The sequence below is a fragment of the Passer domesticus genome, chromosome 3 (assembly GCF_036417665.1).
Source record: "Passer domesticus isolate bPasDom1 chromosome 3, bPasDom1.hap1, whole genome shotgun sequence".
NCBI lineage: Eukaryota > Metazoa > Chordata > Aves > Passeriformes > Passeridae > Passer > Passer domesticus.
In genome coordinates, this window is record NC_087476.1 from 36,903,188 (window position 1) to 36,917,781 (window position 14,594).

Here is a 14,594-nt window from a genome sequence, read left to right on the forward strand (position 1 = left end):
GATTTTCATTGCATCCTGACAGAAAGCACTGTGAGTTATTTACTTGCACTAATTAGGCCTCTTTATGCTCTAACATTGTCTTGATATATTAGAGCCCCAGCTCTTCTCCTGGCAGCCATTCCCCTCCCACACACCTCACTGCATGCATAGCCCCAAACCCTCTCTTTCAATATCCAGGCAGGCAAGCTGCGTGGTTTTAATCACAGAACATAGAATATTTTGTGTTGGAAAAGACCTTTAAAGGTCATCTAAACCACCACCTCCAAAATGGCATGAAGATGTAATTGCACCATATTAAAAAACACTCAATCTAAAACTCTTCCTTTGTCTTTATGTTTTGTCTAGACCACAAAAGGTGCACAAGAACAGGGAGGAAAAGGCAGAAAGAGGAAGGACCTCAGAAGCTTCCTCTTTTCCTCTATGTTCCCCTTTCCACTTCTCTTTCAAGTGTTTTTATTCCATTTCCTACAATTAAAAATAAATAAAAAACCCATGAAACAACCCCAAACCAAACAGTAAAACGTGTGTGACACTCATGTGAATTGAATGGTTCCCTAAGGAAGAAAACTCCTGCAGCAAGCACAGCTATATTTTACCATATAGCTTCAAACCTTCATATGCAGCTGCTTATATTTTTAGTTGTGATAGATCTTTCACAGCACTGATTACTCTCCCATTCAAGGTCCCTTTTCTCTTCACGCTTTTCATCTTTATGTGGAGGTAGAGAGGTAAGACTTTGATCATCTGGTTTTATCAAGTCTTTGGTTCTGATTATCACCCTTTTTGAATTTCGGAGATGCTGCTATTTCTGTCATCTGACCAGTGATTACAAGCCCACAGGTTTCAAGTCAGAAGGTCCTTTTATGACTAGAATTAACTGAAGCTTAGAAGAGGATTACGTACCATGTCAACCTCAGAAATACTGTCCAAGCTTTCAACTTGCACATCCACCCCAACAGGAATCGCAGGGCCTGAAAGAGAATGAGATTTAGATATGTAAATAAATGTTCTTTCATATCATCTGCATTTAATTAGCACTCCTAAGGTGACATGCAAACATTTCTGAGCTTATGTTGTACATTTCTGTCAATGGTTCTTCAGGAAGGGGCTGGGGAATGAGTTAGTGAATAACCATGTAAGGGCCCTTTTGAAACACTGAATTATCTTCCCCTTGGCATATGCTGCAATGTTGACACTTTGCCAGGTAGTCCAGAGCTTGGATGAAACATTTGCCTATGTTTTTAAGAACTGAGCCATCCCATCTTAAATTGTAGGCCTTTATGAACAAATTTAGCCCCAAGGACAGGGGACTGAGATGAAGACATGGCAAGCAATGAGCTCTTCCTGGGAGGTTTCCCCTTTTTTATCAATCACATTAATCTCTCAAGAGCCCATCACCACCTTGATTCATATTACTCACCACTGATACTGCTAGTTTTCCACAGTAGTTTTAAAACCAGCAATCAGAGAGCTCACAAAGAGCAAATAAGCAGAAAACATCCCATAATAAATGCACACTCCTCTCTTACTAGAAACCCTGTATCAAAAATTCACTGCAGACTGCTGCTCATTAATGACCAGGACCTGCTCAAGATCCCCATAGCGTGCCTTCATGCAACTTTTCCCAAATTCTGCTGATAAGTGCCTACTGAGACAAGCACAGCAAGCATGACCCAGCAGGAACAGCTGGGGAGCAGCCCAGGTGGATCCAGTGTTGCCTGGTGCTCCCAGTGTGTGGCACTGGGACTCACAGGGCTCACACTGATGACCCTGTGCCTCCAGCCCGGGCACTGTCAGTGAGACACACCATGCCAAAGGAAGCAGAAGCTCTGCAGACATGCCTGAGACTTGTCCAGCAGAATTTAATTTTCTAAGGACCACAGTGGGCCTCCTGAAGATTTGCAAAGACTTTTAGCTCCTAGATTTTGAACCTGATTAGCAGTCAGATAATATGTGAGGTGCACCACAATCCCTTTGTGGACTCAGACCCATGTTTGCAGTGCCACAAACAGCAGGACCTGCTGTGTGCATGCATTTAGCTGGAGCAGCATCTTTCTTGAGACCACATCAAAGCTCTGAATACACCACAAGTCTAACCAGAGAGCAGAAATGTTGCTGAGAGAGCAGCAAGCTGCTGTCCATCGTGCTCCTGTACCTGCAGCAGCATGTACACACTCCCACACATCCTCAGGGCTTTTCAACACAGGTTATGTTTGCCTCTGCTGGAGGAGAAAGAGGCAGCACCTCAGCCTCAGCAGGGAAAGGCTGATGCCCATGCCCATGAGACAAGCTGTGACCAGCCCCAGTGCAGGTTTGCCAGGGCTTTGATAAGCCAGCCTCATCTGATTACAGCAGAGCACACTGATGGTGGCACTGTCCCCTTCCCACGTGCACAGCTCCAGCTTGTTTTGCCCATGGTGTTTGTCAGCAGCAGTGCTGGGAGCAGGCACCTTGAACAAGCCCTGTGGAGCAGGACCAGGCTCCTCAGAACCACCAATTCCAGTTTAAGTGGCTGTTGCTCCCAGCAGTGAAGCTCAAACATGGCTAAAACAGCACTTTGAGGCGACTCCCAGATCTTACAAACACCTACAGGTCACATTCAGACACACTGCATACTTAAAAAAAATTGCAAGCAATCATTTGCAATGGATAGAAAGAATTTTTCTGTGAATTTCTCTTGCTCAGTAAAACATGATTTGGTTTGTTGGTACCTAACAAGGTAGCAAAAAGCACTGTATCTGTGGTGACGAGAGACACTTTGATGTGCAGTACAATCAACAGAGGAGCAGCTCAAGCTGAGGGCTGTGTGCCCAGCACATGCCCCCCACAACTTCCAGACTGCAGAGACTGCATTCTCTGTGTATGAATCCTTAATTTAGCCTTGATTTAGGAAATCAACCCCCACACAAAGTCTGTTTACTGTGATTTCTATGCTTCACTGAGCACTAATCACAGATTTAAAAAAACCCAAAAAACAACAGCAAACAACTAAAACCCAAACCCATAAACATAAGAACACTGGCAAACTGATATCTGTCCCACTCTCCTATTCCTTCCCTCTCTGCCCTTGAAAATAAAATACCATGTTCTTTTCTTTGTTCATGTTCCTGCATCAAACACTCAATAACCAGCAGTTATCTCATTGCAAGGACAAAGCCTAAGGTTCAGTCTGGAGCTGACACAAGCTTTATTAAATCCAAAATAAAGGGTGTTCCACGTTAAACTGTATGGTCTGGAAAGTTCTTGAGAGAAGAGGTCCAAAGCTGGATAAGATGTCTTTTCTCCAGTTATTCACAAATTTCTGGGATGATAAAAGAGTTATTGTAATAGAAAGAGGGAGAAATTATTTGAACATTGGACTCAAATGTTTAGTGCTTAATACAAAAATGTAAATATGAGTCTGTAAAACCAATTTATCAGCAGAAATATTTACTCTTGGGCAAACTCCTACTACAATCAGCAGAAGTAATCACTGCTTTTTCCTTCTCCCTGCTCCTCACTCAGCACCTGAGGCTGAGGCAATGAGAGAGCACAGAAAAGCAAATGAGGATTCGCTGAGACACAAAGACACTTTGGAGGATGTTTAGACAAGAAATGGACTGAGCAGGGAAGGGTGTGTGAAAGGACAGTGCAAAAGTTGCTTGTGAGGTAGCAACAGGAACCAAACGACCACCAAGTCCTGCTCTTGGCAATGAGCATAAGTGATAATGATAATTGCATATTCACTCTGCCATCACTCTACAAAACATCAAGCAAGTTAAGATGCAGTTTTGTAGAGGTACCTGACGCAAACAACATTGAAGTGCCTGCAGCTTCTGAAGCAAAGCAGAAGCCCTGTCTAGAAATGACCTCTTTAAACCACAGAAACAAACCCTGGGTTTCCTTGAAGGTCATGTTGGCTGCAGCACATGCCATTGAATTAAATGGCTGTTGATCACCCAGAGAGAAATGTCAGGAGAGCTTTGATCTCACTAACCCATGGAGTCAATTAGGAACTGCTAGCCTTTTAATCCTGTCCCTCTGGCAACTGAACAGTTGAACGACAGAGAACTCAGGGTGTTTGACCAAATTCCTCATCAAATGCCACTAGGGATGAGCAAAAAGAAAAAAACCCTCTGTATTGAGAGGGAGCAGAGTATGGTGAGGGTGTGAATGTGAGAGAACAAGAACAGATCAGATGGTATATGACAAACTGAACTGGTAGACAGAACAATTAACTTTGGTTACAGCATTAGATGCAAAAAAGACCTCATCAACCAGGCTTTCTTTGTCATAAACAATATTTTATCAATATTCACATTTTCTTCAGAAAGAGGAAATAAAGAAGGATCATCCTAGAGAATTATAAGCAACAAAAGAATTGAACACGTTAACACTGGAGAGAACTCAAAGCTCAGGCTCCTCTCTAGGATGCTCACTGCTGGACAGAAAGAGAAATGGATCCATGTGAAAGCTGGGGATACAGCTGATAAAAGGAAGCAGTGCTGCTTTGCTCAGAGCCTGCAATCCAGCAGAGTTTTTCAGATCACACTTTAGAGTCTCTGAAAAGTATCTGCCAAATTAATGGAATTTTGGGTTGGTTCTGACACAAAGAAGACTCTGTGGCTTGTTTCATACTGCAAAAACTCCAGTTTGAGTACCAAACTCTGCCCCAGATTGAATGGGATGTCTGGCCTTGGATTAACCTCTCCAGGGAACCCAGGAGGCTTCCACAAGTCCCATGCAGGAATGACTTCAGAAGGAGTCCAACATTAAAGCCTGTTACATCCCAGTGTGTCTCCACACCAAAAACCACCACCCAGTGAGCAGCATGAAAGCTCAAAGTGTGAGTCAGTCCCCAGTCAGAACTGGGCACAAGCGTGGTTTTTATTTCTGAGCACTGGAGCAGACTTTGGAAGAGAGGGAAGAGTGTGCTGCCATGATGCCTGGAGTCAGTTTCCCACTCCACCTCTGAGACTAAAGCTTTGTGACATCTCTTTAATTTCTCTCTTTGGCAGTGCTTTCAAAGGCTTGTTGTTTCTCTCTGAGACAATGTCCACTCATCTTTGCAGGAGGGAGGCAGATGAAGGCCTCGAGATAAAAACATGTAGAAATGAGTGGGTTTGAGTTTTCTTCACTGACAGGTATCTCGTGCACACCCAGAGAGACTGCAAACCACTGTGGGACCTCTTAGGTGTGAGCAGCTCCCAGGCAGGCAGCACCAGGACATGCTCATCACCCTCCTCATGACTGCAGGGCTTCGTCCCTCTGCGTCTCACTCATCAGCAGAGAAGCAAGCTCTATTCCAGCCCTTGTCACTAACACTCAGTGCAGTGCTCGTGCTTTATTCACCCCACTCTTCATCCACCCTGGCAAAAGCACTGCCCAGAAAGGGCAGCAAGGACCAGCTGACGTTAGGCTACTCGGCTGTGAGCAAATATAATAAAAGTAAAGCATTAGGCTGGTCCTCAATAAAGAAGATACGGCTATTTTAAGTATCAACTAAAGCTGCTTATTCACAGGCTCGCTGTAAAATATGAGATGTCATAAATGAAATGCTCAAAATGGGTGTTTAAGGAAGGCAGCAAAACAAACATTTACATAATCTTTAAATATTAATAATAGTAAATAATACCTGAACATCTGCTACCTAGAACAAGGTCACTGACATGGAGATAACTCCCTAAGGGTCAAAAACCCTGCAGTCTCTTTTAGCTTATGGATGCTCTTTGACCATCATCAAAGCAAAAAACTTTGTCATTGCCTCTGTACCCTATTGCCTGTCTCTAATGGGCTGAGGGCAGGCAAGAGAGCCGTGCTTACTGGGCTGTGAATAACACAACTTACACAACATTTGTTTGCTCACTTGCTCTTTACAAAGATACTTTTTCTTGAAAAACCCTTCACCTTTCTCTAACATTGGGATTTTTTCCATTTCACCTTGCACCACCCCAGCCTGCTCTGCCCAGTGGTCACAGCTGTGTTGGGCTGGCAGCTTGCTGGCTGTCCTCTGCAGACCACCAAGTGTCACTGTGGCCACCATAAAACACCTCATACTCCGTCCCCTCTTTAGCTAAAGGTGGAATTGTAGGCTGGGCCACCAAACTTGGGAACCATCAACAGCACTGGGTTTCTTTTAGTCTTAGGGCCACTCACCATTTACTTATAGTATTGTTTTAATCCAGAAGTGAGGTGCCTTTCCCACCTGCAAGGTAATATCACAGGCCCGATGCAATGCCATAGAGCTGGAATCTCAATTAGACCAGAGAGGGTCTTAGGACAGTGACCAGTTACAGTCACGTGTATCCCACAGGCTCCTCTTCTCCACTTCAGCAGTACAAAAGCCTTTTTATCCTCCCCAGGTCAGACCACATCAGTTTGACTGGCACTGCCACAGCCAGAAGCTGGAAGGACTCATGGTGCATGGCAAATCACTGTGACTGCCTGACGAATAATATCACAGACAAAACTATGAGGATCACCTCTTGCCAGACTTTTGCTCCCTTTCCTTTATGTTTGCTAAAAATACACTGTGCAATTCTGCAGCTGAGCAAGAACCTGTAGCACCTGCTTTCTCTGTGCTTTATCTCAGGGCTTTCCAAGGCTGCAGCCTCAACAAAGCTGTGTCCATGCTTTGCTCCTCATCACATGCAATGTCACTACAACTTTGCTAATACCACACCTTTGTCCCAAGAATCTCTGCAAGTTAAGGAGGTCTTAAGCAAAAATTTTAAAAACGCATAATGTTTCTCCTTTATAAAAAAAGGAATCTTCTCAGCAAAGGCTCTTAGGGTATTTCTCAGTTTTATAAATGTTATTCCAAATTTTGGCTCTAGAATGATCTTGATGCCGTGATAGGAGGTAGCATGGGAAAACAAGGCAAAAGAGAGATTAAAATGCAGTTCCCATTAACACTAGAAGAGTGTCTGTGTAATTACATGTGTCTGTTTGGTGTGACCTGTGCTCAAATGTGTTCTTCGAGGACCCTGCAACACTGATGAAAATAGTTTAATTCAGATCTGTTTCCAGAAATATTCTGTATTCCAGAAATACTGTGCAGTGGGTCCACTGGGTGCCAAACCATCAGCACAACAGAACAAACCCTGCAGCTTTCCCCCAAAACAGGCATGATGCCCAGACATACATCCAGTTAGGGGGCAACAAGTTAAAAAATCACCATGGCTCCCCAGCTGTCTCCAACTCAGTCAAGGTAGGGAGTCCAAATGTCCTCCCAGAGAAGCTCTATCATCCCACCCATCAGAACAGCAGGTCTTTTGTCCAGAGGACAGATCAGATGCAGAGGACAGATCAGAATGTTCAGTTTGTCTGTATGAGGAACTCAAAAGTCAACAGCCAAGCTCCAAAAATTGAGGTTGGCTTAAAAAAAAAGAAAAAAAAGAAAAAAAAAAAGGATCAGAAAACCTAAGACAGCATCCTCTAATCTTATAGTAATCTTATAGCAGGGGAGGGCATACCTGGGATTTAAGGAGGCATGTGCACTTTGGTGAATTTACACTTTTACAGCTGATTCATAAAGAATCCCAGTGCCTCCAGAGCCAGCTCCCAGACCTCATCCCTGAGCCCCAGCTGCACCCAGGGCTCAGTGTGTTCCCACCAGCCCCAAGGAGATCTGCCTATGCTCCACCCAGAGGGCAATTTAAGGCAAACTCTTCAACCCTAGAAGTAGCAGACCAAGTTAACGCTGATTAGAAAAAGGTTACCTCCAATATTGAGGTTGGACTACAACTTGCTGGTAAATAACATTGCAGGAGCAGGAAACACTGGTTATGACAGGTTTTGAACTCTGGAGTTTGAAAATAGATCTATAAATTGTGAGCAGGGCTCAGCACTGTGCTCTCAGAACAGCATACCTGCACTGAGGGGCAAGAAACATCTTTTGAGCCACACCAGGAAAGGGCAGGTCTGAGAAGCTCTGTTCTATGGACCAGGTGCAAAGGGCACAACACTGTGTCCCACTGGGCAGGGTGAGGTAGCCCTTCACCCTAAATGGCATTAGTCACTCAGTGCAAACTACAGAAAACTCTGCCCTTAGCTCTGGAAGGATTTGATTATTGATGTAATCAGAAGAGGGATTGCCATACTGGTATTCCAGCAGGCTTTGTTCAGGTACCCTCTTATCTCTGCAGCAGTGAGTCTAGAAAGGTCAGGCAAGCACATTCCTGTAACTGGGTGTGACCAAAGGCAGAAGTGAAGTTGACAGAGGTCTCCCCTCCCACTCTTTTATTTGCTTATAAGAGTTTGAGACAAGATATTTTTCTGGGCAAAAGTATTCCCCTTTCTCCTAGTAATGGTGGGCTGCGATTCACCCAATGAGTTCTTTACTTTCAGTTTAATCACATCAGCTGAAAAGCTCATTGCAACTTCACAACCATAGGTGAATATTAAAACCTGCAACTTGTTCCTCTTCTCAACAGAGTGAAACACTTACTGGGAGGGTCCATCCTGAACTCTGGGCAGTGCCAGCCAAAAACAGAGCCAACTGCAGCAGCAGGAAGGAATGTAGGAAATGTACAGAACACAGAGGGCAAGGAGGATGAGCATGAGGCCTCTCTGAACTGGCACCAAGCCTTTTCCCTTCACACTGATGCATCTAGACAGAGGTTTGTTTGCTTGGTTTTTAATTACATTGTTAATTGGATAATTAGATTGATCTTAATTAGATTAGAACGGAATAAAGAGAAACATTTTATGCTCACCTCCAAAGGCCGGCCGCATGGTGAAGTCGTGTTCGTCGACTCTGAGAAGCTGCTCTGTCTTTCCTTTCCAGGCTTTGGTCAAGTCACGATTCCTCTTCAAGATGTGACTGCAAAAGACAGCAATAGCATTGCTCCAATGTCTCTGTGCCCAAGTGCCACAACTGCCAGCCCAGTTTCAGAGCCGCGGGAGCAGCAGCTTTGCAGGCACAGTCCCAGGGACTGTGGGGAGACTGCCAGCACCAAAACATAGACACAGAGCTGCCTTTCCACAGCATCAACTCAGACCTTTGTGCCCCACAGGCAGCCCTGCTTCCTCTGACCCCTCCAAGGACATGTTTCTCCCTCTGCCCCAGACACCCCGGCTCCCAGGGGGGCACAGAGCACAGCATCTCTCAGGAGAGCTGGATGCAGTGAATGCCGCAGCAGTGGAAGCAGCTGGGTGCCCCACGTTACCTGGCTGGGATTTGGCCAGGTACCAAGGCAACATTGTCATGAAAAAGCTCTTTTCAGTGCTGGTCACGCAATGTCATACACTACTTGGAAACTGCCCCGTTAACTTCACCAATTAATTGCCAGCCATTTGTGTGGACAGAGGGTCTTCTGGCTTTCAGCAACAACAAAACCACCCCCTCCTCCCCACAACAGCAGGAAGAGAGGAGTTTTATCTAATGAAGCCTTCAGTCCCTCACTTTTCTGAACATTAAGGTAGGAAAATTTCTAACTTTTTACTTGAGATATTGTATGATAACAGTGGAACAAGGATGACAACAAACCCCTGAGAAATGTGCAAGGTAGTCAGTAAAATCCCATAAGGGGATAACTAACCAGCAGACAAACAAATTGCATGCACTTCTGGAAGAAAATCCAGATCAGCATCCCTGATTGTTCTGCAGTGGTGTGAGTGGAAGATTTGGAACATTAAGGTTCCTCAATCCCTTTGCTCTGGACATAAGAGCTGACAATGTTGTAAGTACTGCTGCAATTAGTTTGTGGTTTCCAGTAACTTATTAAAAATAATTATGATAAATACAAAGAACTTTATATAAAAAGTTGAGGTTCCTTTTCCTGTATGGAAAAAATATGACTGAAAATAAAGAACAAAAATCTTGGAGGAAAAATAGAGACTACTTAGGCTTAAAGTCTTGGTCAAGAATTCAGAACCCACAAAACAATCACCCCATTCATAAATGTGGGTATAGAAAGGGATGTTCTTAGCCTCATTAAAATATTAAGCACAATAAGTATGAGCCAAAGTGAGCATAAATCACAAATCAGAAATCAGAAGTATAATTTCCCATCAGAGCACTCAGATCAAGAAAGAAATGATGAAACCTAAAGGGTGTTGGTAGCTGCTGCTAACATCAATAACCCAGTTCCTTACTACAAGGAGATGAAAAGGAAGCAACAGAATTTAAAAATACTTGTATCAAATAGCTGTTTTGAAGGAATATAACCCCTTGTACCCCAGGGGACATGGTACTTAGGAAGAGTTGGATCTCCCTCAGGTTATTTTGGGCTCCTGTTTCGCTTGGGATGCCAGAGCTTCTCTCCCTGCTGGCTCTGAGAAAGAGCCAGCTGGAGCAAGCGCCCTCCCGACAAGGCTGCACTATGGTTACCTAAAAGCAGGGGTGTAAAACCAAGCACAACCATTAATGGGAATGGTTGGAGGCAAAAGCTTGCCTTTTAACTGCTTGCTGCAGGGGGGAAGCTTTGTTTTGCTGCAAAGTTAGGGCTGCTGCCAAAGCACTCCACTTCACCATCCGCTGCACGGCCTCTGTGCCCGAATAGCTGGAGGTGTGGAAAAGGGATCTTCCTGTGTCTGCTTGACTTTAATTATTAGGGAAAAGCCAAAGTACCGGGGAATGTTCAATCAAGTATCTTTCCTCAATGAAGGGGGTAAAAAAATCTAATAAAAAATCCAATAAAACATTGGATTGTATTGTACAAGAATTAGTATGGAAAAACCTGGCAGTATTATCTTGTAAATCAATGGCTCAGCCTCACTGAAATGCTACATTTTGATCAATTATTTAAAAATCATCAAACAGTAAAGAGCACACAGGAGAGCTGCTGAAAGCAGTCTGTGGCTGCAGAGGTTTAGAGGGCTGGCTGGGGACACGGATACTGTCTTCGGAAGAAAAGAGATTTTTTAGGCACATTCTGAGCCAGGGGTTGCATGTAATAACCATCATTTAATCATCAGTTCGTGCCCAATCCTTCAGGTATTATGACGGCCAATTCAGATTTTACAGAAAGAGCTCTGACAGTTCCTTTTTAATCAATTTAATCCATTTACAGTGTTTTTGTATTGAAATATTTTTAATGACAGGAAGTCTACACAGCCTTTAAAATTTATTACTACTTTTGTCTGTTTAATCCAACTCTAGACCAAGTTTGTTAGAAAAAAAATTCTTTATAATAGCATTTGACATCAGCTGTCATCATTTGACATCTTCTGCCCCTCTCTGGCAGTACCCCATGCCAGCCCCACTGCTGTTTGGCATAGGGAGCATCTCATTACCTGCAGCAAAGGTGACACCAGCTGCCAGTGCTCATGTGGAGCTGCAGGGTGCTCTGAACGCTGCTGCCCACAGGGTGCCTTTACTGACAATCTGATCACCAGTATCTCATAAATCCTCCCTGATGTACTTATGGTCTTTAGCATTTCTGATTATAGATTTGTCAGGGTTTCTTTCAGCTTTATGCATTCTCTGCAATTCACCACTATTCATTTAAATCCATCCATCTCCCTTTGTCTTTTTTTGCCATGTTTTTCATATATAATTTTATTGCAGTTTATATTTCATTCAAGGGGCATAAATTTGAAAAATCTGACTTCTGTGAAGAATTGTTTCTGTTTAAAGAGGAGAGAAGGGGTGACAGATAGCTCATTGAGATTCTGTAAAGGCTTCTGTATTATTGCCCTAGTTTTTAAAATCTATTTTCCTTTTCAGTCACTTTTACTCAAAATTGTCTCAATTGCACAAAACAGATGCTTTTTCTATTGCCCAATATATCAAAGAGAATTAATTCTTGATGGCATGAGAAATTACAGATAACAGATCATCAGGATTCACAAAAGAGCAGGTGTCTATGCAGACATTCAGACCTTTCCAGAGCAAAAAGCAAAATGAAGAACTTTCAGATTGGAAACAGTCCTCGTGCTGTAGGGCACGAGGCAATGGCTAAGTGGTGAGCCTGAGAGAAACGTGGTCTCCATCCTGAGCATGGCACAGCTGTTGGCAGCCAGAGTCTGGCAAGTTTCTGCACCTTCCCCTGGAGAATTCAGGATGGATTTTCATCACAAGATGGTCCCATGATCATGGGGCCATGGTTCCAATTACATATTGGGATGCAGAGAAGTATTTCTACATTTTAAGTGAAAATCTTACAACTCTTCAACATATTCCCTGTGGGGGAAGAAATCCCAAAATGCATGAGGTGAAGGCATCATTCACTTTGTGTAGCAGCCACAGCAAGCTGGAGGAGATGCACACCCAGCACCAGCACCAAGGAAGGTACAAGGCCTCCTGTTTTTCTAACCAGCAAAGCAAGTGTCTGCTGCAACACAAAACCCTAGAAGCTAAACTGAAAAGAGAAGGTACAAGAACAGTTTATGACTGCCATAAGGATTAGCTCACTCCTAGATGAGAATCCCTTATTTATTATCACCACTGTGTTATGTACGTATCTTTAATCGTAATATGCATGGATCATATGGGATCAGATATGGTTAGAGAAATTTCTGACAAACTGGGAACATCAAGATCCTCGATTTTGGTGAAGTCTCTTTCCAATGCCTGTCAGGGCCACCAATTCAAGTGCTTCAGGAGCCCCAGCTGCCCAGGAAGGCCTGGCATCTCCACAAGACAGATCTGTCTTGGGTTGGGTGACCACACCAGTCTCTATTGCTTCCAGAGTCTCAGGGAAGAGGTACGCTGTTGCCCTACCTCTGGATGTAACATGCTTCACACTTACTCATCTGTGGGTTTATGCTGGGAGCAGGAAGGAAAGGAAAGTGGCTTTCCTTGCCAGATTTCTAGAAAAACTAAATCTGACTCTGGAAAAGGATGAACACAAACTCAAAGGGTATGCACAATCACTGCTGTCTTATTGTCTCCCTGGGTTTTTTTTCGCATTGTTCTTTGGCCCCGGCTGATGATGCAATGTTGGGAAAAGGATTTCAGTAGACATCAAACCCTGCATCAGCAGTGCCCTGGACTCAAGCCCCAGGCTAGCCATACACCTGTAAAAAAGACTATCACATTTCAATCACTGAATCACTAACAAACTCCAAATTTCTTGAGAAACCGCCCATAGAGCAAAGAGGATCTGTGAGGGCTGGGAGGTACCGCAGACTAGAGGATGTGTCTGTAGTATCCAGCTGAAAAATGGGGAAAAAATGCAGCTCCACAAGGCAACAGAGGGAAGTCGCTGCCAGCAGCAGCAGTTTCAGCAGGGATCACCAGACTGCTGGCTCCAGTGGAATTCTGTTTGGAAAAAGTTTGTGTGCTGAGCCTTGTGCTGCTGTGTCCTGGTGACTGCCTGCTGCTTCTGGGTCCCAACCTAAAGCTGGCATGTAGCATGCCCTGAAAATGGCATCTCTAATGAGATTCTCCAAAGGATTGACCACTTCCAAAAACCTTGGCAAGAAGTCTTTAGCTAAGAATAGGCCAAAACCACTTCTCTATCAAAGGCAGATTTTCTGCTGTTGAAGCATGAGGCTTCACATGGCTGGTAGGAGAGAGGAACAGGCAGACTCAGAGTAGGGTGGGCACAGGTCACTGGAAACATGGCATTCACTGGCCCAACAGAGATGGTAAATGTCTCCTGAGTTCTCAATTTATGCTGAGCAATAAACATTACCAGAAGCATTATCAGCAATTTTTATAGAGCAGTAAATATTTTAAAAATCACTAATTTTCAGAGTTTCTTTTTGCCTTTTGGAAATTCTGTCCAGCTGGATAATCTAGCAGGATTGCCAGCATTTGTTTACCATTTCTTAGAGGCAGCCACTGCTGAACTACTGAAAAGTACCTAAAACCATCTCAAAAACTCAGTGCTGGACATTCCAGCAGCACTTGCTTGGCACTTGGGATAAGGCTGATGCTCTGAGGAAGATGCAAGCACAGCTACATACACTGTACAGCCAGTACTACCCTCAGCAAGTCTGCCCTGCCCTGGCAGCACGAGCCCAAACTGTGTACACAGCTCTCTGGAAAATCCCAGCTATCAACATAGCAACACAGACCCTCTGACGCACACACCTTTCCACATTTACACTGCTTCCTTCAGCACCAGGCTGTTCTTCCTCTGTGCAAATTTATTCTCTGGTGTGCAGGTAAGGCTGGGGCAAACATGCCCTGCCCAGCAGTCACCCAGGTGACTCCAACAAAACATTTTGCTTCGCAATTCATTCATCACTTGAATTCTCCAAAGAAAATGAAGTGCAAAAATTTTTAACCAACAGTGCTGTTACAGTTCTAGAGCCCTTGGCTTCATGCAACATTTGTACGTCTTGCACATCAGCAAGAACACCCTCAAGTTCATAGAAACAAGTACTACTGATATCCTTCAGTTTCTCAGTCTAAGTGGCAGGGACTTGTACACCATGGAAAATGTGAAAAACTACTATCAAAGTATAAAGGCAGGAGCTGCTACTTGATGGGCACACACCAATTTCCTACGCAAAGCCTGGGCTCTCCAGAGCATACCATGAGGCAGTCTCGGGCAGCAGTCAGGGCAGTGATGCACACAGGCAGTTCTTTCTTTATCTTATACCTCAATCTGTAGGAGCAGAGATGTGTTACCAGTGAGGGGGAATGCAGGAGTAAGAGAAAATTAAATGCAAGGCAGTTTCTAATCAAGCAAGGATTATCCATTCAGCATGCTGAGCAA

General features: G+C 44.0%; 1 protein-coding gene across 2 annotated transcripts in view; it reads right to left on the reverse strand.

The window, feature by feature from the left end:
* Positions 1-14,594, reverse strand: part of LOC135296385 (gamma-aminobutyric acid receptor subunit rho-2) — a 34,298-nt gene that overhangs the window by 17,164 nt on the left and 2,540 nt on the right. For both annotated transcript variants that reach the window (XM_064412638.1, XM_064412637.1), the window contains exons 2-3: positions 8,697-8,803; positions 904-971 (exon numbers count right to left, since the gene is read on the reverse strand). In XM_064412638.1, coding sequence (XP_064268708.1) covers positions 904-971; positions 8,697-8,803 — 175 coding nt within the window. The remainder of the gene's footprint in view (positions 1-903; positions 972-8,696; positions 8,804-14,594) is intronic.